The 26,875-nt window shown below is 35.5% G+C and overlaps 1 protein-coding gene across 1 annotated transcript in view; it reads right to left on the minus strand.

The window, feature by feature from the left end:
- Positions 1-23,826, minus strand: part of ZBTB41 (zinc finger and BTB domain containing 41) — a 46,011-nt gene extending 22,185 nt beyond the window's left edge. Inside the window, exons 1-8 of the mRNA XM_072733411.1 lie at positions 23,714-23,826; positions 21,727-23,034; positions 13,589-13,796; positions 12,801-12,870; positions 10,110-10,257; positions 6,509-6,638; positions 1,714-1,809; positions 41-147 (exon numbers count right to left, since the gene is read on the minus strand). Of these exons, the coding sequence (XP_072589512.1) occupies positions 41-147; positions 1,714-1,809; positions 6,509-6,638; positions 10,110-10,257; positions 12,801-12,870; positions 13,589-13,796; positions 21,727-22,849 (1,882 nt within the window). The 5' untranslated portion in view covers positions 22,850-23,034; positions 23,714-23,826. The remainder of the gene's footprint in view (positions 1-40; positions 148-1,713; positions 1,810-6,508; positions 6,639-10,109; positions 10,258-12,800; positions 12,871-13,588; positions 13,797-21,726; positions 23,035-23,713) is intronic.
- Between the last annotated feature and the right edge of the window lie 3,049 nt (positions 23,827-26,875).

Genomic DNA, 26,875 nt, shown 5'->3' on the forward strand with positions numbered 1-26,875 from the left:
AGATCTTATAAACATCATTACAAAGTACACCTTCCTTTACCTGAATGTATTTTTTTGTGCTTTGTAAGGTGGTCATGACGAATAAATGTTTTCCCACATTCGTCACATTCGTATCTTTTATCATCATGATGTACTCGTAAGTGAAGTCTATAAAGAAAAAACAATTGAAGACCATAAAAACTGGTGACACCAAGGAAAAATCTTGATTAACTCTAAATAAGGGAAACTGGGCTGTTTACTTATCCATTCACCCTCATACGTTATTTGCTCTATTTCTTGAACTTTCATCTTTCCCGACTCATTACCAGGCTACAAGGTTCCTACTCACTTTTTCAAAAGACATCTCAACATTTGCACATACACTACGTCTACATGACATTCCTTCCTGACTTAGATCCTAAGTCTACTTCACTAAACATACTAAATGTATAAAGTTTTTGTATATCTGACTGGTGGAGTTTCAGAGATAGCAAAAGTAGGAATGAGTCAGAAGGAATTAGAATCAGACAAATAAGGTAAGTGACTTAAATCTGTGATACAGCAAATAATTAAAAATTAACCCTTTCCTGGACAACTGATACCATTTATAAATTGATAAGTAAAAATTTAGTAAATTTTATAAGTAATCAACTTTCTGACACATTTTTGCTCCTTTTCTTCATACTAACCAAAGTGTAGTTCATTTTATAGTCACCCAAGGACAGGTTATACATGTTTAAATTATTAAAATTCATTTAACTTGGAATTATTTTTAGCACCATAATCCTCTATCAAATATATCCCAGTGAAATGAATGGTTTTCCCATTCAAGTTGCCAAAACAGATATTGATTTCATAACTAAAACCAATAAACTGACTGAATTACATCTAAAGAGGACACATTCTATTTAAAAAGAGGTGAAAGAGGAAAATAAAAAATGAAAGTGTAAACATTTAAGCCTTAAGATTAAAAACCCTAAGAGCATTAATAAACATGTAAAATGTACATATATCTCATATTATTTATTCAGGAAAAAGCCAACTTTTCACAAATTGCACATGTGGTCAGGGATTCAGCTTTAAAAACAGTTACACAGGGGCAGCCCTGATGGCTCAGCGGTTTAGCGCCGCCTGCAGCCCAGGGTGTGATCCTGGAGACCCGGGATCGAGTCCCATGTCAGGCTCCCTGCGTGGAGCCTGCTTCTCCCTCTGCCTGTGTCTCTGCCTCTTTCTCTCTCTCTCTGTTTCTCATGAATACATAAATAAAATCTTTAAAAAAAAATAAATAAAAACAGTTACACAGGTTACAACTAATACACAGAAGACTTTCCTAAACTGAGAGTCCTAGAGTTTTCAATTTTGCCATATTGCATTCCAAAATATTCTTTGATAATTAAGAGTAATGAAATACACTAAGGTTATTAGAACATCAGAGTTTTATGAGTTTTGATTCAAAGAAAAGTAATGAAATAAATTTATATGATAGTGACTTAATAAAGCATTTAGCAAACTTGATGATGAAATATTTAATATTTTATACTACAGAATAAAGACAATATTAAAAGTTGTAACGTAGGGGGAAATGTCAAAGATTTTTTGCATAATTTTAAGTGCTAAGAAATGTTTTAATTCAACAAATAACTAATGCAACAATAAAACAGAATTAAAATAGAGACATAATTTAAAAAAAGACATATATCTTACCTACTATAGGGGAAAAATGTCTTGACTTACCTGTATGAACTTCCATGACGGAAACTTTGCCCACAAATACTACAAAGATGAGGTTTTTCTCCACTATGGATTCTTAAATGTTCTTTCAAAGTAGTCCTGTGTTAAAAAATATATACTTATCTGAAGACTTCTTAATGCCAATACGTATATTAAACATAGATTTCCAGGGGTGCCTGGGTGGCTCAGTTGGTTAAGCGTCTGACTCTTGATTTTGGCTCAGGTCATGATCTCAGGCTGATCATGAGATCAATCCCTGCATAGGGATCCACACTGGCTGTGCAGCCTGCTTAAGATATTCTCTCTCCCTCTTCCTCTGCCCCCTGTCCCCCTGTTGGTGTTCTCCCTCTCTCTCAAACAAACACAATTTTCAGAACGCTTACTAGAAAGGTATTCAAGCTAACAGATACTATGACCAGTTTCCTTTTTTCCTACAGTATTTTTGCTTTTTATTGGATTAGTCTCACAAGCATATAATCACATCTGTTTTGTCTCTTCTTTAAGACACATACACACACAAATTAACTTTGGCTTCCTTTGCCATTAGTTTGCTCAAAGATTTAACTATACAGCTTAAGCAGTTATCAAGAAGTACAATGATAAATGACAAATTGTTACTACTGCATTAAGTAAAACTGATGTGAATTTTAGTAGAGAATTTAATAATGTATAAGCAATCCAGTTTATCAGTACTATTTCTTTCAAATACATGCTCAGGATCTGTGAAAAGAATGTTTTATGGCAAAGAAAGCTTTACAGGTTAACTTGTAACTTCTAGATGCCAATGTGAAAAAAGGAAACCATATAAAGAATACAATCACTCTCATTCTTAAATCTTCCAGCCCTACTGACCCAGGATGGGCTTGTTAAAATAAAAAACAAAGAGATCAGTCTTGAAAGTTCCCTGAGCAGACAAAATGAGTTTAGTCCCACAAACAAAGCCTAATATAGCTTATTTTGCAAGGATAACTTGCCCTGGGTCATTTGTTTATACCTCTGAAAATCACAGCCAAAACTTAAAGCTCCTTCCTAAGGTTGATACGAGGTAACTATTAACCAATTCTTTATCACTTAAGAAATTCTAATGTCACAACCAACCGCTGTGAAGAATAAACAGTCACTGCTTTCTCATTGTATAAAAACTGCATATAAAAATATACCTGAGTCTCATTCTATGTTTTGGTTTGAGTGGTCCTGATTTGCAAACCTTTTTTTTTTTTTTATGTAGGCACAATAAACTTTCACTAGTTACCCAGTTACCACTTTGGTGATTCATTGGTTTTACTTCTGTTATTTCTGAACTTTTGGTAGGCTACTGTATAACCACTGCTGCTCCAAATATATAGCTAGCATTTCCTTTGGTTCTAACACTCAGAGATTTCCTACATGTCAAGTGCTGAATAAGGAGAGACAAAGTTATTCTGGAAGGAAAAAAAGTAAAGGGAAAGGTGTCTGACCTTTTCGGACTTTTGACTGTTTCTAATACTTTCTTTTTATTTTAATCCTGCATCTTCTGAGTGGTAAGGCTGAACTTGAGATGAAGGTAGATCCATGCCAGTAGATGGTGCTCCTCCACAAGGCCCACCAACACTTGACATGTGTGGCTGCAGGTGTATTTAACTTTGCGGAAATTATCCCTAAAGTTATTCCTACACCCCCATCTATTAAGTAATTAAAAAGTAAAAAGATGGAGAGATTGTTTTAGTTTTTGGTTCACTTTTTATTTTTATAGAAAGACCTTTAAGAAAAAAAGAATTTATAATGTATAAAATAAACTGTATCAATCTATAAGTTTTCATGTAAATATAGCATACTGATTTTCCTATTTTACCATTACATTAATTTGTTATTTTAAGAAAGTGGCATTTCTAATGTTTTAAAATTATGGAACTTTTATATTATATACTGAAGGATATAAAATTTGTACATTTTGTTCTAAGGATAGAATTACTACACTTAAATGCAGAATAAGACTTAGAACATTACTATATCTCAGGATGCCTCTACATGTTCCTTCTTGGTCTCTCAGAGATAACCATTTATGTTAGCCATTCCCTTTCTTCTTTTACTACCTAGTAGTATGTATCACTAAGTAATATATTGTATATTTTTGAAAAACTGAGTAGCAAGCACAAATCTAACAATATTGCCTTTATTAACTCAAGAAGCCACAAGACAGCATGAACAGGGTGTCTGTATAAGTCTGACTGTAGCTTGCCTGAGAACTGGCAAGAGCCCTTTCTAACATGTCAGTGTTAGAGTCATGAATAAACACTGGAAAACAGAGGGTTCATCACAATCAGAACATCTGACAACCTAGAGTGGATCAAGTATTGGAAGTCTGACAGAAATCCAGTCAAAGTGAATAGGCTGCTATACAGATTTTGCTTCTAAACTTACTATGGGCTACCTGTAATTCTCACGGATAGGTCATAAAATAATATTTCTGTGAAATGAAACAAATATCCTCAGTTAAATCAAGTAGCAAGGCATAAATATAATAGTAGGAACCTCACTAACAAGTATACAGGTATTATACAGTGGCAGAGAATAGGTAAGAATTTGAATCAGGGAGAAGAAAATGGGGAGCTGTTATTCAATGGGTATAAAGTTTCAGTTATGCAAGATGGGTAAATTCTAGAGGTCTGCTGTACAACACTGTGCCTTAATTCAATGATAATTCTGTATTAATAACTTAATACTGTATTGTAATTTAATAACAATACTGTATTGTACTCTTAAATATTTGTTAAGACGGTAGATCTCATGTTAAATGCTGTTATGACAATAAAATTTAAAACAAAATTTGGGGGTCAGACCTACTCTAGCATTCTGTCCCCTAGCTAAAAGAGGAAACATGCCAGCAGGGATCTTAGCAATGACAACCCTCAATCTGTCATGCAGCATTACTACTACCACTGTGCACTGATTACCCATTGTATACACATTTTGCACAACTGACAGCTTGGAAACTTCATTTACCATCCTCCTATGAATTCCCTTTGCCTCTGTCAAGTATCACAATTTCTATTTCCTGTAGCTCCTTTAGATGCTTCATGAGAAAGAGTACATCAAAGGCTAACTTTTTGATAATCATGAAAAATGTCTTAAAGTATCTTCAGGCTTGGTTGTTAATTTGACTAAGAACAGAATTCTAGGCTGGAAATAATTTTCTTTCAGAAATCTCCAAAGTACTACTGTATCATTTTATATCTAGTGTTGCTATTCAGAGAGATGTCTAAGTAATTCTAATTCATAATTCAATGTATGTAACTTTTTTTCCTTGAACAATTAGAAGCATACAGAAGCTTCTCTTTGTGCCCAGTGTTCTGAAATATCAGTGATGTAACTTGGGGTAGGCTTATTTTCATCTAATGTCCTAAGCATTTGATGGGTAATTTCAGTCTGGCAACTCATGTCCTTCAGTTCTGGGAAATTATCTTGAATTATTCAGTGATGATTTTTTTCCCTTGCTATTTTCGTTGTTCGCTTTTCCTTTCTGGGCCTTTTGACTGGTTCTCTAATGTTCTAATCCTTGTCTCACACTTCTGTATCATTTGCTCTACCTTTTGGGAGGTTCCCTCAACTTTGTTCTTCAATCCTTCCATTAGAGTCTGTACTTTATCTATTACACTTGGAATTTCTGGGAGCTCTGATTTGTTATGTCAGTGACTCTTACATAGCATCTTTTTCTTGTCTAATGGATTATAGATCTCCAACTGAGGATACTCATAATTGTTTACTTCCTTTTTTTTTTTTTTTTGCAAGTTTTCTTCTTTCTGCATAATCTGTTTCCTTCAAGATTTTATTTTTTTTCCTTCATGATTGTGTTGGCATCTAGCTCCCATGTTAAATGCTTTCCTTCTGTGTTTTAATTCTTCTATCTGCCTATGATTCATGTGATAGACTAAAACGTGGATGGCACGGTCAAAGAGCATGAGGGCTTGGATGACTAGGCTTCACAATAGGTGACCTGAGTGTACTATTTGTTAGAGAATATATTTGTCCTTTGCTTGGCTCAGATTTTTAGGGAACTGTTCTCTAATCTACTGCGTGAGGGGTAAAATCGAAAATCCAAGATGTCAGCAGGAACAAGGCCTGGGGCTCACTGCTTTAAACATTCAGAATGAATTCACCATCTAACAACATGGTATACTCCACCAGGTATCTGCTAAGTTGGGATAGAGGTAAGAGCCCAGCAGCAATCACCTGTGCGGGTGGCAGAAGAAAATCCAAATAATCTAACTTCTAAAGTTTTTTTTTTTTTTTTACTCCAGTGCTCCCTGTTCTGTCTTCCTTCGCCCTAGTTCCAAAGGTATCGGATACTGCCCACTCCTATACCTTTCGTGGATTCTATGGTGTAAACTATGTTCTTGAGTTGTCCACTGCCACTTGGGATTTGTCTTTCTTAGATCTAAGTCAGTTTCCACTGATCTACCTGCTTTCTAGCTTCCAAATCTGTGTTGCTCTTGTCACATTTCTATTCTCCCTATCTTTGTAGCTTACTGTCTTTTAAATCAGCCCTAATCAATCAATAACCTTTAATGTAGTTTTAGTGGGGTTTCAGAAAGAGACAAAGTGGTATTATGTTAAAGTTACCAAATAACCTGCAAATCCTAACTTCATATCATCTTCTATAACATTTTATGTAATTTCTTCTTCTGTCCTTAAATTTCAAATTAAAGTATAATTTAAGTATCTTATATCTGGCATTATCCAAATCGTTATACACTATATTTGTTAATTATTTCTATATAACAGTACCGAGATTATTCTGGGAGTGTAGATGATTCCTCACCTTTCTCGTACTGATTTTCCACAGATAAAGCAAGTCCATTTTCTCTTTCCACCATGGGTACATTCTATATGGCGTTTCAAATTTCCAGTGTCATTAAACTGGCGGCCACATATATCACATGGAAAAGGACCTAAAAAGGAAAGAAGAGTGTATTTTAAAAGTTTATAAAGAATAGATATGAAGTTAAATTTGATAGGTATTTGTGAATGTATACCTACCACTGTAAGTGCACGTATTATAAACAATGTACTTATTCATTTATAGTTTTCTCTTCTTGATTGTTTATTCCTAAGGCAAGTTAACAATCATCTCTATATGCCCAGAGCTGAGTTTAGGGTGTGCCATCTAATATAATAAATGATGAATAACCTAATGAGTTAATAAATTGAAATGGCCAAGTCCTAGTTTGAAATCAGACTGGAACAAAGTAAAAAAAAAAAACCAGTCATATACCAGAAAGGAAGTTACTGAGAAACTTTGGAAGAATAAAGGAATCCGCAGAGTTCATAATCTGGAAATTTACTGTTGTTCCTCAAAACCACAAATTTTTAATGATGAAAATACTGTAGACTCTACTGTGAACTCTAATGAGAAATTAATCATAATAGAACAATGGAAAGAAAAGGCATTTGGACACTGGAATTCACAAGCATATCTATAAGAAAAATTGTTCAGTAGCTGCAATAGTTTTGGGGGAGTTTCAACATGTTTTTGAGAGATGACCTCAAAATGTATTAAGCTTCTTTAACATATTCTCATTTAAAATCCCCAATATTTCATCTTCTGTGAGATCTGAGCCTTTTATTCATTTATTAACTCTTCAACAAGTATTTATTGATTCTTAATTCATTACTAGCACTGGGTTAAGTAGTGTTAGGGAAAATCCCTCCATCTCCTCTTACAACTCTCCACCAAAAAAAAAAAAAAAAAAAGCCTTCAAGAAGCTGGAAAAAAGAGATTCAGCATTTGCACAGTTAAAGATAAAAAGATAAAGCAAATAAAAGCACCAAGATGAGTATGTTAAGGCAAGTGTACGTTAGGCCAAGAGTAAAATAACTGTATGTATTCCTGAACGCTCCAGCTGGGTGAAGAAAGAACGGAGCATTCTCTTTCATGTTCGGTTACTTACCAGTTCTTCAGAAGAAATACCTACATTCTTTCCCCTATATTGGATACCCAGTTTTGCATGCAGTTGAACCTCCTTGAACTTGAAGCTAGGCTGGGAAGTTACTAAAGGAGTTTTTCATGCCAACTCTCTAAATAGGATAAAATTAGAAGATTTGACTTTAAAGCCAATTACGATTTTTATACTTATACATAGAGATATATTAAAAATTCTTCTACTCTGACTGTTCAGACTGTATTCCTTAGAAATCTCTCTCCCTTTGATTTACAGAATATATAATCCTAATGTACGTAGTGCAAGTATGGCTTTGAATGACCTAAAGCAGTAATACACAGGTGTGTGGTATGTGGACCAACTGCATCAGCATCACCTGGGATCTTGCAGAAATGCAAATTCTTGGGCGATACCTCAGACCTGAATGTACATACATCCATCACATAACATACAGTGATACAGGTAAATAGAAGCATAGAGGTGGTATGTGTGTATATACATATGAAATGTATATATTACGTATTATATGTACATACATAAAACATATACACACATAGTTCTAGTTCAACCACCCTTTAGGAATGCTTTCTTTAACAATTCTAACTGCTATCTGTTCAAGGATCTGCTTGTATAATTTTACTGACAGGAAAAATAACTATTGTGTGCAAGCTAAGTTACTTTAATTTGTTAAGTTCCAATACTTAAAAAAATTTCTAAATTAAAACAAACCTATGCCTTAGGATGTCTACTTAGGTCGACTTAGAATACCTATGTATTTACTAAATTATGTATTTATTTAGCAAATCAAGAACAGAAAAGGAAGTGGAAGCAAATATGTTAACCATAAAATTATATTTTGCTATGATGTTTCTATAACATGAGACAAAAAAAAGATTGTCTATGGTTTTCATCTCAAAAAGGAAGAAGCCTACCAATTTCACAAGAGAAACTCTTTTTCCTGGAACTAACGTATAAAAAGAAATTTCTCACATGCAACATGCAACCATGAATATGTCTCCAACTACGTTCTGCTAAGTATAAAAATTGCTTCATACAATGGCTTCTTAGGAATCCTGAGATGAGATACTCTGATAGAACGACCTACTAAAGGCAATTCATAAAATACTAAAGCTAAAAAAATAGTCTTCCAGCATACATTGTCTTATATACCAGAATTGTAAAGATTAAGGGTTCCTTATTACACAGTTGTGCTATCTACCTTTCCCCGACAACATATTTCAAGGTTCTTTCACATAATTTTAAGACCCTGTGTCACCGTAATTACCCACCTCTTGAGAACGTACTTGTCAATATCCATCTTGATTGTTGGTATCCAGAAATGAATGCAATGTTCCAGATGAATTTAAAATCAGTGAGATAATTATCTCCCTGATTCTGAACAATAGATTTTTATTAATATAGTTTGAAACTACAGTGGTTTTAGTCAGTCATATGACATTATTCGTTCAGATTGTGCTTTAAAAAGCTTTTGCTTTTAAGCCCATCTATAAATAGAGGAGTTTGGATTCTATACCATTTACAGTTCCTCAATCCCCAACGACTAAAAGTCAGATAATTCCCATGTTTATGATTTGGTATTTACTCTTAATTTTGTTTTAACTTTTCTATAGCACAAAGATTTTTTTTTACATTTTTATTTTCTGCTCTATTAACTAGCTCTGCCAGCTTTATGTCATCTACAAATTTCATAGGCATGAAGTATACATTTTTATGTAAGTTGAATAGGGAAAAGGCTGCCTTCTGTTTGAAAGGCAGCTATGCTCACCACTGTATCACCAATGCTGCAGAACAAATGGTCTCTACTTTGGATGACAGTAATTCTTTATCTGTATTAACTGTCTTAAATGTACCTAATTGAACTACCATCTAGCATACAAGTTTCCACCTCGGCCAGAAGCACTAGAGAGAGGATTTGTCAAATATAATACTGAATTCCACATATACTAGGTTCATTTCATTCCCTGAAAAATGAGTTTTTCCAAAACTAAAATGCCTTATTCAAGCACTCACAGACCTATCCAACAATGAATGAACTATGATTGAATGCAGTTTATGATCACAGACACATCTGCCACCAAAACAGAAAATAAACACATTTACTCATCTGCAAGAACAGCAGCACATTCCGTATTTCTCCCAATTTATCTGACTTCCTTCTCCTAAGTGGTTCAACAGCAGCAGGCTCCTCCAGCATGGTGTGTTACTCAATAATTCCTATTACTGGGGTGCTTGCGTGGCTCAGTGAGTCTTGCGTCTGACTCTTGATTTTGGCTCAGGCCATAATCACGGGGTTGTGAGATCGAGCCCCATGTAGGGCTCTGTGCTTAGTGCAGAGTCTGCCTAAGATTCTTTCCTTCTCCCTCTGCCCCTCCCCTACTAAAATAAATAAATAAAATCTTAAAAATATATATATATAAAAATAATTGCTATGACTGCTCTTAGAAAAAGTAATTTGCTTACCCAGATGGAACTTTTCTTGATGCTTTAACCGTGCAAATCGTGATTTGAAATGTTCTTCACAATAGGTACACTTAAAAGGCTTATCTTGAGAATGTAGAATCATATGTTCCTCCAAGTGTGGTCTTCGAGTAAAAGACTTCTTACAAATCTAAAAGAAAATGTACACAAAATGTAAAGGAACTTGAATTAAAAGTTTAAATACCAAGCTCATGATGAGAAACAAACACACAAATTCAAGTAGTTGGAGAAATTTTTCCCAACAGAAAAGTTACCAAAAGTATAATCAAATTCTAATTGTGCAGGGAAAAAAATGCCGTGAAGAAATTATAGTATGGAATTATTTTAAATTTGTACTAAAGGTAGCTGAATTTCAACTCCTTACGTTTCTAATAGGATAATTTCTAGGATTACACAATACTCTTAATATCTTCATTCTAGTCATGATTTCTAAAATCTGTTAAGTGTGTATTTTTATTTTTTATTACTTTTTAAAGATTTTTATTTATTTATTCATGAGAGACATAGAAAGAGAGGCAGAGACATAGGCAGAGGGAGAAGCAGGATCCCTGTGGGGAGCTTGATGCAAGACTCGATCCCAAGATCATGACCTGAGCCAAAGGCAGATGCTCAACTACTGAGCCACCTAGGTGTCCCAAATTTATATTTTAAATCACATGTCATGAATAAAAGGTTTTATTATTGTTGCCATATATTTAATTGGGAATCAGAATAAGAAACCACAGAAAACAGTTTTAGAGTTTATCTCTTCAAATGGCCAAAAGGAAGAGCTTTTTAAAAAAGTCTGGCAGGCATGAGATTTAAAAAGGGGGAGGTCAATGTAGGTTCAATACTGTGACAGATATACCACTTTGAGGGGATGCTGATAATGGGGGAAAATATACATTTTTAGAGGCAGAGGGTATATCACTATACTTTCCTCAGAAATTATGCTATAAAACTTGAATTGCTCTAAAAAAACTAAAGTTTTAATTTTCTTTTATTCAAAGGGGGGGGAAGGGGCTGCTGTGACAACAACGACAACAACAAGGACAAGAACAATATAACATGTACTATATATTAGGCACAATGCTAAATAATTAATGGTTTATTTTACTTAATTCTCACAATAATCCTGTGAAGTATGTATCATTTTTATTATTTTATAGTTGATGATGAAACTTAGTAAGGAGAAGAAAGCAACTTATGTAGATCCAAACAGTAATTAACTTCAATTCCTGGAACCTGAAATTAAAGAAATGGTGGTAATTTTGCTGTATATATAAATTGAAGCCCAAAAATAAGGAAGACAAATGATAGTTTATGACTTCTTCAAACAATATTTACCTGAATAATGAAAAAGTATTTTAGGGGTTGTGGCAGAAGAGGGATCTAAAAATTCTTTGCTACTATTGGAAAAACAGAAACTAATTCCCATCCCCTTAAATCTGACCTAGCTGTAGTAACCTGTTTAAACAAAAGAATGTGTTGAGAACGATGCTGTCTGATTTCTGAAGCTAGCCCATAAAAAGTCTGATTGTTTTGGGGTTCCTGGGTGGCTCAGTTGGTTAAGTATCTGACTCCTGATTTCGGCTTGGGCTGTCATCTCTGGGTCATGGGACCGAGCCCCAGCTCGAGCTCTGCACTTGGTGGGGAGTCTTCTTGAGATTCTTTCCCTCTCCCTGCGCATGCATGCGCGCAGAAGCATTCTCACTCTAAAAATAAATAAACCAGGGATCCCTGGGTGGCTCAGTGGTTTAGCGCCTGCCTTTGGCCCAGGGCGTGATCCTGGAGTCCCGGGATCGAGTCCCGCATCGGGCTCCCGGCATGGAGCCTGCTTCTCCCTCCTCTTGTGTCTCTGCCTCTCTCTCCTCTCTCTATCATAAATAAATAAATCTTAAAAAAAAAATAAATAAATAAAATAAAATAAAATAAAATAAAATAAAATAAAATAAAATAAAAAGATAAAATAAAAATAAATAAACCTTTTAAATAAAAATGCTGATAGTTTAACCTGGGCTTCTTGGAGCTTAGCTACCATGCTAGAAAGAAGATTAAGTAGCCTCATGAAGAGACTACTTCTGGAGAAGAATCAAGGTCCCTAGCCAACTGTCCTTGCTGAGCAGCTTGTCAGCCAACAAGTTCCACCCGTGTGTGTAAGCCATTTCAAAGTGGCTCCAAACCAGACAAGACCATACCAGACCACCTATATCAGCTGAAAAGAACTGAGTGCTTCAGTTGACACCAGGTGGAATGGAATTACCTAGCAAAGCTATGCTCCAAATTTAGATTACTGACCCACAAAATGGTGGGATATAATAAAACGGTTGTTAAAAGCCACTAAGTTTTGAGACAAATAACCAGATGTGGGGGGAAAATTCTAACATTTTAACTCCTACTTACATAGCAATGTCAGTTTATATACACAACTATAAGCACATGCTATGGTGGTTGCATTAAAAATAAAAAATAAGATTTCCATCATGTCTACCATCTAAAAACTAACCCTTATGGGGTTTAATTTGAAAATATTAGGATAACTTTGTACAAAAGAAAGATTCTAAAAGTGAGATAAGCTAGGTTTGTATTACTTTAAAATCTAATTACTTTCCCCAGAGGTAACATTACACTGATTTTGGTTTTCTAATTAAAATTAATAAATTTTACATCTAATTACAAATTAAAAGCTCTTACATCACATTTCCAACTTTCACTCTTGGTCTTCTTAATGGAGATAAATTCTTGTGCATTTTCAGGATGAAATCTATAAGGAAAAAAAGACTATTAGGAAAAGATATTAGCTAAGTTCATATTCCATATAATCTGTCGACAGTGATTATAAGAATCAGGCACTGATTTCTTTCATAAAGAGAAATGAACATGTAAGTTACCTTAAGAATATATGTACTGTTAACATTTAAAAAATGTATATGCCCAAATTTATGCAGAAATAGTCAAAGAAAAGTCTGATATTTTAAATACATTCAGGAACCTAGCTATTCACAGATAATCTTTAAGATAATTTGCTTGATTTATGTTTTTTTTGGTCCAAATTTCAGTAAATTTCCTTTCTTAAAATTAAATATTCAATACTGTACTAAACATGCTTTCTCTCACAAATTTTTATACACCAAAGACAAAGTTGAGCACAAAGAATAAGTTTCCTAAGTTCTAAAACCAAGTATTTTGAAAATACACCTGTCAAAACCCAAAATAAAAAACAGGAGGACTAAAATACCATCTTAAACTTCTCTAGTTCTTGTTTTAACATCAAAAAGATTCATCTCAATAGCATTAATAAAAAACAAACATTTGCTGCTCTTACTAAATTTGTAATCAAATATATTTGTAATCAGAAATGTTTGCAAAATATTAAGCAAAATAAGAATTGGAGACAAGCATCCCATAGTTGTTTTTAGCTTATTCCATATTTAAATTAGAAGGCACAATAAAGTATATTATGGAAGCAAGATAATACTTGCCTCTTAACATGCTTGGCTAAAGTCTTCTTGCTTGCATGAAGTTTATTACAGTAAGGGCACTTGTGCTCCTTCTTATGAAATTCTGTTTCATTACTGTGCTTCTTTCTGTGAACAGTTAGGTTAGACTTTGTCGAATAGCGCTGGTGACAAATATCACACTCAAAGGGCTTCTCACCTGTGTGAACACGTGTGTGGCTCTCATATTTCCCTATAAAAAGAGAGAAGTTAAAATTACATTCAGTATATTAGTACACAGTGACTGAAATTTGACAGTGAAATAAAATCTCATGATTAATAACATTTAATACACACACCCACACACAAAATTCGAAAAGTTTACCAAAATATAGATCTCTGATAAACCTTAAGACTTATTACTTTGATTGTACTGCTTTCCTTGAAAACTAGGGTCACTGAAAAATAATTATTCATGTTTAGGTATTTAAAAATTAAGACTTGAGTAAATTTGCTTAAAATTCTGTTGGCAAAGTCACTGAAATTAAATAAAACTGTAATATTTTTTTTTTTAATTTAAAATTGACCTTCAGCAAAATTCTACTTGTCACTTAAGATATACTATTTTTATACTTCACTTTTAGTATGTATATGCATGAATTGAAAAAAATTTTCAGATTTGACAGTCCTTTTAAAAATATCTTAAAAAGGCAAAATAAGGACTGTGTGGGTGGCTCAGTTAAGTGTGTGCCTTCGGCTCAGGTCATGATCCTGGGGTCCTGGGATAGAGCCCCACATCAGGCTCCCAGCTCAGTAGGAAGCCTGCTTCTCACTCTTCCTCTGCCGTTCCCCTTGCCTGTGCTTGCTCTTTCTCTGTCAAATAATTTTTTTTTTTCAAAAGGAGAAATAATATGCTTATGTGTCTTAGAATTCTTGACAGTTTTATCTATCTTTCCACAGAAGGTAGTCTGGAAAGGGTACCACAAATCTAGTATATTCAACAAAACCTATACTTTACTACAGTATATTCATGTAAGATCTCTCCAACTTATAAGACATTAGAAAACAAATCACCTGTACTTGATGCATGCTTAACATTAAACTGCTAAAGCCAACATATGTGGGCAGTATCAAAGAAAGCAGGAAAAGGAAAGATGAGCTGGTATAATGCATAGACACCCAAAGTCATACTAATATGAGGTTTGTATTATAATCTGAATACATATCTAAATTCTGTACAAATGTTACAGGTTTCTTCAACAGGAAAAAAAAAAAAATCAAGAAATTTTAACATGAACTTTCCAGGGGAAAAAGTTACAATAAAAAATGAAATAAAAAGATACATTTTGGCTTAATTTTCATTTATACTCCTATTTTGACTAAAAAATTTTCATATTATTACGTAGAACAGAAATTTCTAAAGTCCAGAGACAGAACAGCATCACAGGTAAGGGCACAGACCCTGGATCTATGCACCTAGATATAAATGCTGGCTTTTAAAATAACAGGCTATGGAACCTTGGACAAATACCCTTCTATGCCTCAAATCCTTCTCAGCTGAAAAAAATGAAATGAAAATACTTACCTCATATGATTGTCATAGGAATAAATGAATCAATACATATTAAAACACTTCTAACAATGTCTGATACAGTATGAGCTATCAATTGTTTGTTATTATTACTCTGTAATCAAAGCTGTGAATGAGCACATCTAGTAACTTAAAGTAGAAATGTCGATGAAGGATACTTCTGAGCAGAAAGCAATAAAAATAAGAAAAAATATTACTGGTAACAGCAGTGTTCAATTAAAAGCTTACCTTTGCTCAGCAAAATAAATGTATAAATTTTTCTTTAGGCCAAAGCTAATGTAAATTAGCATTTCAATTATATACTTAGAAAAAATTCTATACATATCATGGAAATTAGAAAACAACCCAAATATTCCAGACCAATGAGGAAAACAGATAATCGTAATTATTTTTCTTAGTGAAATAAATGAGTTCACCATTCTATTACATACATCTATGTATATTTAAGCTTAATAAACACCTAGTTTATTACCTAAAAATTAATTCCACTACACTTACATACAGAATACCCAGAAAAGGGAACCAAAGTATTTTTCTCAAGGGAGGGGGAAAGCTGACAATTACAAGCAAAGAAAAACTGAAGTATGATGAAAAATCCATTAAGTACTGATGTATAGACCACACAGATGATGGTGGATGCACTATTTACATACATACAGTCAGGAAACTCAAGTATTTGGTCACTTGCTAAACTAGCTGTGTGACCTTAACTAAGCTAATTATTTAACCTCTCTGTTTATTAATACTGCATGGGGTTGCGAGAAGTACATGACTTAATATATACACAATGCTTAAAACATTCCAGCATTTAGTAAGCACTGATAAATGTTACTCATCTATTACTATTATTATGTGGTTACTAGTCACAGTACACACCTGTAAATATCCTTCAAATATAGATATGGGTATTGCTGACTTATGAATATATAATAGATCAAACTGGGGTTTCAGCTCTCTGGAAAAAGTCTAAGAACTTCACTTTTTCCCTTACCGTTGTTAAAATAGCCTAGCATCTCTGTCTTCTCTCTGCCACTGCTGGGAGATATTCTCCATTTGTACATGTATACACACAACCTACGACCACCACCTCCTCTGCTGTGTTCAAGGGATGAGACTTAATCCTGGAATTTATTGGGGGAAAGGTGTTCTTGTGTGTTCCAAGGTGAAATCTGAAATGTCACAAATAAGTAGGTCCTACAGAAGAAGACCTGAACTTTTATGGCTTAAATCAAGTGTTTTACAAACTAAAGATCATTAGTGTTCATGAAATAAATTCCTTAGGTTGTGAATAGAATTTGGAGGGGAAGAAAGGAACAGAATAGAGCAGAAAATACCAGAGCATATTCACATTATTTTTGTGCAATGTTTTTGTTTCAATTTATGTATGAGCACATGTGTAAATATGTATATTAGATAATAATATATGCATCTCTGAACTTGAACTATCCAAAATACTGATTCATATTACCTTTGCAGGGTATAACCAGACATTACTGTTATAATATCTTTGGAAAAATGTTTTCTGAGCTGATCTTATTCTTTTTCTATTAGTATAAAAAGGCATGCATGTATTAGATTCCTTAACCTTTATTACACATCAATTAGATATAAAAGTCAGAATCCAAATACTATTAATATGTACTAAAATCCCACAATTTTAATTTTGAAAAGATTGAGATCATTGCAAGGAATTAAAAAGGTTTCCTTGATTGTGAAAGTTTTCACAATTCATTTTTATTAAATTTGCTTTTCAAATTATATGACACATACTTGTGGTAAAAAAAAAAAATGTAAACAAATCAAGAGTATATAGTATGATTTTTCAATGATTAACTTTTTTTTTTTTTTTAGAAAAGGCCCACTCTTAACAGTGCACATTTAGTTAAAAGTCACACAAATCAAGAGTATAAAGTGTGATTTTTCAATGATTAACTTCAACTTTTTTTTTTTTTTAAGAAAAGGCCCATTCTTAACTGGGCATTACAGTGCACATTTGGTTAAAAGAAAACCAACCATCTAATGTTTAAATCTCATTTTTATACTCAGGTGAACAATAGCAACTCAACAAATCTTAAAGTATAAGAAAAAATTTTCACCAAATTTTGTATTTCCTATGAAAATCCCTTTGCTGAAAAGATGTTAATCATTAAAACCATTTTCCCTTTAATTAAAGAAATTCTTTCTTGCTTGCAAATACAAATTAAGTTACATGTAGTTGAATAGCAAAACCACCAAAATGACGGTTAAATTAAAAATCAAAAGCACTTTTAACTATTAAATTTCCATTTTCCTAAAGACAAATAGACTTATGGCTTAACCAAGAAAAATAAATTTAACCAGAAGATCCAAAATTAAAAAAAGTTAATTTAAATAAATCCAGCAGAGTCCAGAGAGACCAATGAAAATACATGCATTTGAATGATTCATTATGACATTAAGAATCTCTAAAGTGAAAAAACTTTTTTGTTAGGTTATTAATTCAATTTTATGCACACAGGCATTGCAAGGCCAATTATGTCTATGGATTTGAATTTCTGAACAACAGTAGAGACACAACTCCTAAGGAAACACTGAACCCATAAAAGTCAGGTAGATCTCTAGGGGCAAATAAGGGAAAATTTTAATCTCTAAAGAAATTTCATTTTTAAAAAAACTGGTAGCAGTGTGGGAGGTACTTATAAACAGTCAACACCTACATTTGTTTCTTCTTATGCGGTGGGGAGAGAATTCAACAATAAATAAAATATTCATTTCAAAAAACTTTTCAATAAAAAATAGTATCCCTTCAGAGAATAATATACTATGTCCAACCATTCTTGGTTACCAAAAGAAAATGCATAAACTAACAAATTTCAACCACAGAATTTTTCTAAAATGAATCCCAATATGAATGGTGTCCCAGGCTAAAGAAATTTTCACATGAAAAAAACTTGACCTTGTGCTTAAGAATTTATTATTCCCCCGTGAGTCATGCAAAATTACCATTGTCAGATTTTGTCAGTTTTACAAAAAGAAATATTCCCCAATTAGCTCATTGTGTATCTAGTATTGCTAAATCTTCTATTATTCCTTGAATTTATTCACATGGCATACTCTAAAGAACACTTAACTAAACTACTTAGCCTTAAAGAATTGTGTCACTGTTATAACTCTTCTGTATTAAGAACAAAGTGGAATCTCTGTCAGGTTGGTCTAGAGAGTCACATTTCTTAAAAAGCTATAAAGTATTTTCTATCTCTAGAAGAGATTATAAATTTAATCCAAGGAAAGATTTTAGTTCCCAGTAGGCACAATAAAAAAGATAAATTATCCAAATTTTCTCTCACCCATCTGTCATCTTTTCCCTATTTTTGCCTTTCACCCACTAGGTTTTTTTCACCCACTTTACCCTTTAAGGGGGAAAGGTCAAAGGAATCTTATTTGCATGAGAATACACTGAGAGCAAGACAGCTGGTAGCCTAAGGATAAATATAACTGGATCAGGAGTCCCACTTCAAGCAACTATTAAATACATCAGAAAGGATAAAAGACCCAAAGTAATGGAATCCAATTAGTCGACTACATATTGTGGAGCTAATGGTTCCAGCAGGTCTCACAGATTATTCATTAATTCTCATAAACCACTCCAAAACACCAAAGTTTTAGAAGCTTATAAAGAAGCCCAACTGGCCTCTTACAAGTCCAAAGTTACGTCAGACACCAATCTTTAAATTTAGTTCACTTAAATAGGAGCTTACTGAAAACTTGCTACTTGCAATCACCTAGGGTGTTAACAAAAATTAGTAACCAAAAGACACAAAATTTTCAGGCTTAAAGTCTAAAGAGAAATAAACCACCAAAAATCTAGGTAGCCAGTTTTATCCATCACCCAGTCCACTTAGTCTATATTCAGTGCAACTGTTGATCTATCCCCTTCCCACAGCCCATCCTCAATGCTACTCATCTTCCTGGTCCAAGGCTACAATATCCTCTGGTCCTTTCCAATTTCAGTCTCCCTACTGAAGCCATCATGACCTTCCTGAAACTTCAGTAGGCTCTCATTTCCTTTGTCAAATTTTTTTCAAGTTTCTATCACTCACTGATAAAATCTAAACTCTTCTATATGGCATAAAAAACATGCAAAATTTGACCTCTGCTTATGTGCCAGTCTTCATCTACCATTTTCATTATACCTCCTCACCCATCTTGAAATCACCCAGCCCTCAGCAATTTCCAGAACCAATATACCTCAACATCTTTGCACGTGTTAGTCCTTTTGCCATGTAAATTCTTTCCTATTCTTTAGTTCTCAGTTCAAATGCTATCTGCTCTATGAAATCTTTACTGATTCCTTTTACTTTTCCTGGTATGATTATCTTCACTGCAATGATTGTGTTTTTGCACGTACTCATTAAACTTTAACATTCTTGAGAACACAGAATATGTAATTTCATGCTTATTACTAGTAGAGATACGTAATAGCTATACTAGATTAAAATAAGAGCAGCTAGTATTCCTTCAATATCTAAATTTCATACAGTATTCTGAGTGACTCACAAGACTACCCCATTTCATCTTCATAATAACCTCCATGAGAAGGTACTACTAGCATTGTATCAGCATCATCCCACTCAGTCCTGGGGAAAAGTCCATCTCAGTCCTGGGGAAAAGCAAGTGGCACCAGTGAGGCTTAAGCAAAAGAAGGGGTGGATAAAAAGAAGGGTATAGTATCCAATACATTCAGAAACATAGGCTGCAGGTAAGTCTACAATGTGACCTACTGATTCTCACAATTATTTGGGCTGCCCTCGGTTAAAAAAAGCTGCATAACACCTTTCTCTTAGTATATCGGGAACTTAATCTTGAGCATTGTTTTCCTAAATTGGGTGCAAAGAACTGCAGTGGGTTTTTTTGGATATTAAAAGAAGCACCAAAGAAGTGTCTTATAATAAAATTATTTGAGGAAATGCCAAACTAAATAAAATTACTAAGTTTTTTTATGAGCGAACTTGACAGCGTTATAAGAGACTATGAATTACAGTATTTAGTTTTCCAATTTTACTTGAAATTAGAAACATACAACTCCTCTTACTCTTAAAGCATCTCACAGCCCTCACATTCAACAGGATAGTTTAGAGATCTAAGTGTTTGGGCCTACAATGCCACTTGTGACCTGACCCCTGCTTATTCATCTCAAGTCAAATCAGGTTAAACTAAGAGAGTAGAAGAGGCATGTACTAAGAATATAGAGTCAAAGAAGAATCTACTAAAAAGATAATGTGCTCTCTAGTATCTCAATCCAAAAATACTCTCTTCTCATACCCCTCACAGTACTTGTTTTATAGTTACGTGAGGGGGGAGGGGGGGAAAGAGAGGGAGAGTAAGAGAGCCTGAGTTTAGCAAGCCTGAGTTTAGCAAGTTCCTTTATTCCTATGATCTTCCAATTGAGTTACTCATGAAATTATTTTATTCATGTTTGTACAGAGTCTCAAACACAGTAAAAATAATGGTAAGTTATTACTAAATTGGATTGTCAAAAATATTCTGACTTGGAGATTCAAAGGCTTAAAATAAAAAGCAGTAAGAGGTTACCACTTATGCCATAGGGTGTGTACTGTCCAATATTTTAAGAGCAAATGATTACCAATACCTTATAAAATCAATTTTTACCTAAACCAGTAACGTAAGTAAGTAACTCAACACTGGAAATACATGGGGATATATCAAACTGCATAAATAATATTACAAGGTCAAGCTGCACTTCAATGTTCCTTTTAACATTATGTGGTAGAGTATATTTAAAAATTTCTGAACTTTGATTTATATAGAAATAGCTTAACTATTGCAGTTTAAAAGTTTACATTAGTTCTTGTAAAACCACCTCCAAAAATTATTTTGCTGGCAAATATTAGACCTCTTGAAATTAAATGTTCACTTACATACTTTTTAACTTAAGGTTATAGATCACATTTCCTGCATATACTTTTCTAATAAAGAAAAAGTTACTAGTTATTATAATAAAGAATACTACTAATCAAGACATTTCCTAAAGCAGAATTAATTTCTGCTTAAACCTACAGAATTAATTTATATCCAGTTCAGTTTTACTCTTAACTATAAGCCTAAACTAAAACATTCCAATTCTAAACAGTACTAGCTAGATACTAGAGACTTGCAACTCAGATACAGCCATGTTAAAGGGGAAATAGTATACAAATCATTAAGTTGAATTCAATTATACTAAATTCAATTTTCTAGAACTTATCTAGGAAATTAAATCAACATATAAATCAAAGCACGACATTCATAATTATTAAGTCTGGAGTTTTTTCATACCAAATACCTGAACTAATGATCTGTCACCTTTTAATGGGACATGAGGTAGGGAAAATAAAAGCTAATAAAAACAGTTAAATTCCTGAATCAAAACAAATTTAAAACAAGATAAAATAGGCACTATCAAATACCCACCCTAGTTAAAATAAGCACTATCAAATACCCACTCTAGTTAAATATTCCTCTAAAAGTTACTTTCAAAGCTTCGTTTTTAATTATCAACCTTAAAATATCAGGAAAAGTTATTAGAGACAGAACACAAGCTTTCTTTTCTTACCTATGCGGTCAAATGTCTTATCACATTTAGGACATTGCAAAATTTTTTTGTTACTGTTCTGAATGACTACAGGAGTTAACCCCTCATGAATATTTCCTACAGAATCACCAGGCTCAGGTTCCTCTTCTGCATCATTATGATCTTTTTCACTTTGTTCTTCAATGTCGGAGTATTCATCGGACATTTCCTCCTCTAGCTCATCTTCTTCAGCATTATATTCACTTCCAGGGTCCTCAGAATCATTCCTGTCTGACTTTTCTTTATCAAAATTTTCTTGATTCAAGTGGTCTGACCCATCACCACTTTCCTGTTCATCATCACTGGTGTCATCAAACTTAACAGGACACTTCCGATTCCTTTTCGATCTCCTTGTGGAAAAACTTCTCTCCAGCATTTTTAACCCATGTTTTTTCCCTAATAAAAGGGACCTATGGGTTTTAGCCAAATGATTCTCTAAAGACTTTTTGTAACAAAAATGTCTACTACAGAATTTACACTGATGATTATTTGATAGTCTTCCAGCTAATTCACTTAGTGTTTCTTCCGGTGAAGACTTTTCAGCCAGCTCAGTCTGAAAAGTGGCAACATTTTCATTATTTAGCAACTTCACTGCATCTATAATGTCCAGAAATTTTGCTGCCTCCAACACAAGAGGTATTTCATATTTGTACACAAAAAATTCTGACGTGTACAGAAATTCAAGCAGATGCTGAAAAACGGAGTGTGTTACGTGATCCAGGGTGACAACATCAGTGCTTGGATTTTTGCTCAAACACGCATGAAAATAACTACTGCCGACGGCAACAACGACTTTGTGTGCACTAAATTCTTTCCCTTCTACTATGATAAGTAAGTCACAGAAGGACGGGTGCTTCTGCCTATCATCGTTTAAATACTTCAGCAGATTCTTGTTATACTGCAAAGAACTCAAAAGTTTTCTCTGATCTGGAGAGGGAGGAAGTTCCTGGTAGCAGTGAAGAGCTTCAGGAGCTGGTCTTTCTGGGGAAGGAGTACAGGTTACTTCGTCACACCCCACTGCGACATTGCCTTCTGGAGAATCTTTGTGATAGCCCAGGTGGATCTTCTCGTCAAGATTTGAAGTAACCTTTCTCCTTTTCTTCATTGCAGTACAACAGTTTCAGAACAAGAAACTTCATAAGTGTCTTCAGGGACGTATTTAAAACAAGAAAAGGAAAACAAAAAAAAAAAAAAAAAAGAGAGGACAACAACAACAACAACAGAAAAACCAAAAAACTAGATTGTCTCGGTTAACAGCTTCTGGAGGGGCGTGCCCGACGGTTTCATGGTCTGCAAAAGAGGAAGAAACACGTAAAAATAAGAAGAGTAATAATAAAAAAACAAAAACCATCGCAAAGACAGTCCTAAAGATCCATTCACGGCACCCGCGTACAAACCTTTCTAAACCAAAACTAAATTATAATAAAGTCACACCTTCCCGTTCTCCCGTGGCTACGGTTTTAGGGTGGAGAACGAGGAGGGCCGGGTTATAAAAGACAGGCAACAAAAGAATAATTTTAAAGGACGCCGGAGCACACCTTTCGGGCCTGATTCACGAACGGGATGGGTTAAAAAGAGGGCAAAAAAAAAAAAAAAGGGGGGGGGGTTCCCTCCAAGATCACGGCGGGTCGCAGGCTGAGGCGCGCTACCTTCAGGGTTTCGGGGCACCGGGCTGGCACAATAAGGCCGTGGCGGCCGCGACCCCCCGGTGTCCCCGCCGACACGCCGGGCGCCCGGGCGGGGAGGGCGCACCCCCTCGGGGCCGGAGAGCGTCCCGCGGCTGAACGGCCCGCAGCGCACGGCCGCGGGCGGGGCGCCCGGCAGGAGCCGCAGGGTCGCCGGCGGGGCGGCGGAGGGAAGCTGAGGAGCCTGCCCAGGCCCGGCCCAGGCGGACGCCGCGCCCGCCGACGCCGGCCCGCCACCCTCCCCACCCCGGTCTCCCCGGGCAAACGCCCCGCAGACCCATTACCGGGGACCCAGGGCTCCCCCGCCGGCTCCTGGCCGCTCAGCTCCACTCCGGGCGCGCTCGCTCCAGCGCCGACCCACTTCCGGGTTCAGCCCCCCGCCTCACCCGCCCTCCCCTCCCCGCGCCCCGCCGCCCCCGCAGCGGCCGAACACGTCACCCGCGCGCAGCCTCCGCGCCTGCACTGCGCATGTGCGCGCACCCCGCCTGCGCGCATGCTCCGTACGCCCCCCTTCCGCGCTGCCCGGGAGGGGACCCCAGCTACGCCCCGGATCCGTTGCTCCGCGTTTTCGCGGTGGTTGGGTGGCCCCGCTGTGACTGACGCGGACGAGGCTTTGCGGGGAAGCCAGGCTGCGGCGCGGTGCGGGGTGGGGTGGGGGCAGGGTGAGGAGCCCGCTGGGTGCCGGGGAAAGTGGCGGAGGCGCGACAGCACGCACCGGTTTCCTCCGCGCTGGCGGCCGTGCTGCTCGGGGACCCGCCGGCCTCGGCGGACGCGCTGCATCTAAGCAAGAGCTTGAGGTCCTCCCGGTCCTCTTCGGCTTTAAACCCCGAACGCGGTTGCTCCTAAAATTATTACTATTTTTTTTTTTAACATCTCCATGTACACAGAAAATATCGGGACAGTTGTAGGTACAAGTACACGGCTGTTAGGACAGGAAAGGCAGGCAAAACAAAAAGAAAGAAAAAAACCCAACGAGAACAACTTTCTGAAGCCGGCACCTAAGCTGTGGCATTTCTGAGAGTCTCAAGTGATGCTGATGTCGCTGGGCGGAGGACCACAGTTTTGGTAGCAAGGTCCTGGTTGAGGCGGTTTTGCAGAAGCAAGGAAAATAAGAGCCTGAGGCCAAACTGAATGGGTAACCAGGCTTGGTGACCCCAGGCCACCCATCACCCCCTACAGGCACAAGGTACAGCTGGGAGCCTACAGGGGCCGCGGCTCGCAGTGGAAGAACTAGTTGGGGTGGAAAGTTTCTCCCACGGGAAGATGGAAACTTTGAGGAAACTTGACTGACCCAAGTTTTCTTTGATTTGAAAGTAGTTAAAACCCTTAATGAAAATACCTAGCGCTCACACGAATTCCGGACAAGGATTCCTGTCACCTGCATGACTCATTCCCACAAAAGCCAACCGTCTAAAATGAGAGTCAATCAAAAACAAGAGACTAAAAACTACAGAAACATTCTCTGCAGCCTTCGGATGCACAAAGCCTGAAGACACTGGATTTCTCGGAAACAGAAAATAAGTATACTTAAAATGTTTTTTAAAATAAAGGGAGGAATTGAAGGAAAATGAATAAGTGAGAAATTGCTAAAAATAACCAAGCAGATTAAGAAAATAGATGTGAAAGCTATCATTTTATTAGAACTTATATAATTATGGATTCTCATATTAAAACAGAAGAGAGGTTAAAACCAAGTAAAAAATGAATATATACAAAGAAACGGAAAAAGAAAAGTGAAATGTAAGAAAGAGAAACAATAGAGCAAAAATCAGAATATTAGGATACTTAAAAAGCTGAGAAATTTCTGGCAAGATTTGGCTATTGAGGAAAGAGAAGATGCAAATATAAACCCAAGAGTTTATTTTCTTAATAGTTTTGTAAATCCTCTGGAATGCACATACTGTCATTGTTAACAAAGTGACCTTCAGATGAGTTCTTTAGAATTTACCCTAAAAATTCTAAAAACATTCTATTATTAAGAATGTCTATATGTGCAAAACAGTTTAGCTGTTCTGATGGAATTTGCTGGTCTTTAACCTGTTAAATGAACAGTAAATCAGTTTGAAGGATCGCCAAATCTTAGAAGTGTAAGGAGAATATAACTGAATGCAACTGTGATTAAAATGATGGATGCAGGGGCCCCTGGGTGGCTCAGTGGTTTAGCGTCTGCCTTTGGCTCTGGTCATGATCCCGGGGACCTGGGATCCAGTCCCACATCAGGCTCCCTGTGGGGAGCCTGCTTCTCCCTCTGCCTGTGTCTCTGCCTCTCTCTCGGTGTCTCTCATGAATAAACAAAGTCTTTTTTAAAAAAATGATGGATGCAATCTTCTAACAAAATATCAACCTGTGCTTTAAAAATTGGCAGAACTAATATGAGAAAGACAAACCAACATTCATATAGTAACTTATAGTAACTGATTACATCAAAAAATTACTAAGAAGCATACCATTTTTAAAAAGCCTTAGTAAAATTGACGTAAATGATACACATAAGATAGAGCATTTAATAGTTACGGTATACAAATGAAGCACTTATAAAAATTGATCTGGTAAAAAAAGATCATTGTCATAAAGCAATTGTCAACATATTTCAAAGAAGTGTAATGAGATTATTAATGAATAATAACAGTAATGATGATACTTTAAATTTTTCCATACAATGGAAACTAGTATAAATTACAAATAACTTATGATTCAAAGTAGGAATCACAATGGAAATTACCAAATAATTTGAACTGAATAGTAATAATGAAACATACCAAAACTGTGAGATCTAGCTAAAGCTATGCATTAAGGGTAGTTGATATCTTTAAATTCTTATATTTCAAAAAAAAAAAAAACTGAAAATGAGGCTCTAAGTTCTCAAAGTTAGAAGTTAGAAAAGTAAACATAAAAAAGTAAGAAAAAGGATAAGATAGGAATTAATGAAATAAAAAGGAAGCACACTTATAGATGAGCAAAGCCAAATGTTGGTTCTTTCAGGAAAAAAAAATTTGATAGGCCTGTAGCATAAATGACTAATATATACATATATATATATAGCATATATATATGCATATATAATTGCTAAAATATATATATATATGTTAGACATTTAGGGAAAATGTGTATATATCTATATATCTATATCTGAATCACAAAGGAGGAGGACAGGGGTGCCTGGGTGGCTTAGTCAGTTGGGCTTTGGACTCTTGATTTCGGCTCAGGTCATGATCTCAGGCTCTTATTTCCTAGCTCTGGCACAGCTAGGAGTCTGCTTGTCTCCCTCTGCCCCTCCCCTAGAAAAAAAAAATAAGGAGGAAGTTATACATTCTACAATTATTATAAGTCAATAAGACAATGTTATTCCAATAAACCCAATAATATAGAATAGACAAAATATCTAGAAGCCAAAATTTATTATTTTAATAGGCATTAAATTGATATATTACCAGCAAGAATAGTCA

The sequence above is a fragment of the Vulpes vulpes genome, chromosome 13, assembly GCF_048418805.1.
Source record: "Vulpes vulpes isolate BD-2025 chromosome 13, VulVul3, whole genome shotgun sequence".
In the NCBI taxonomy this organism is placed as follows: Eukaryota; Metazoa; Chordata; class Mammalia; order Carnivora; family Canidae; genus Vulpes; species Vulpes vulpes.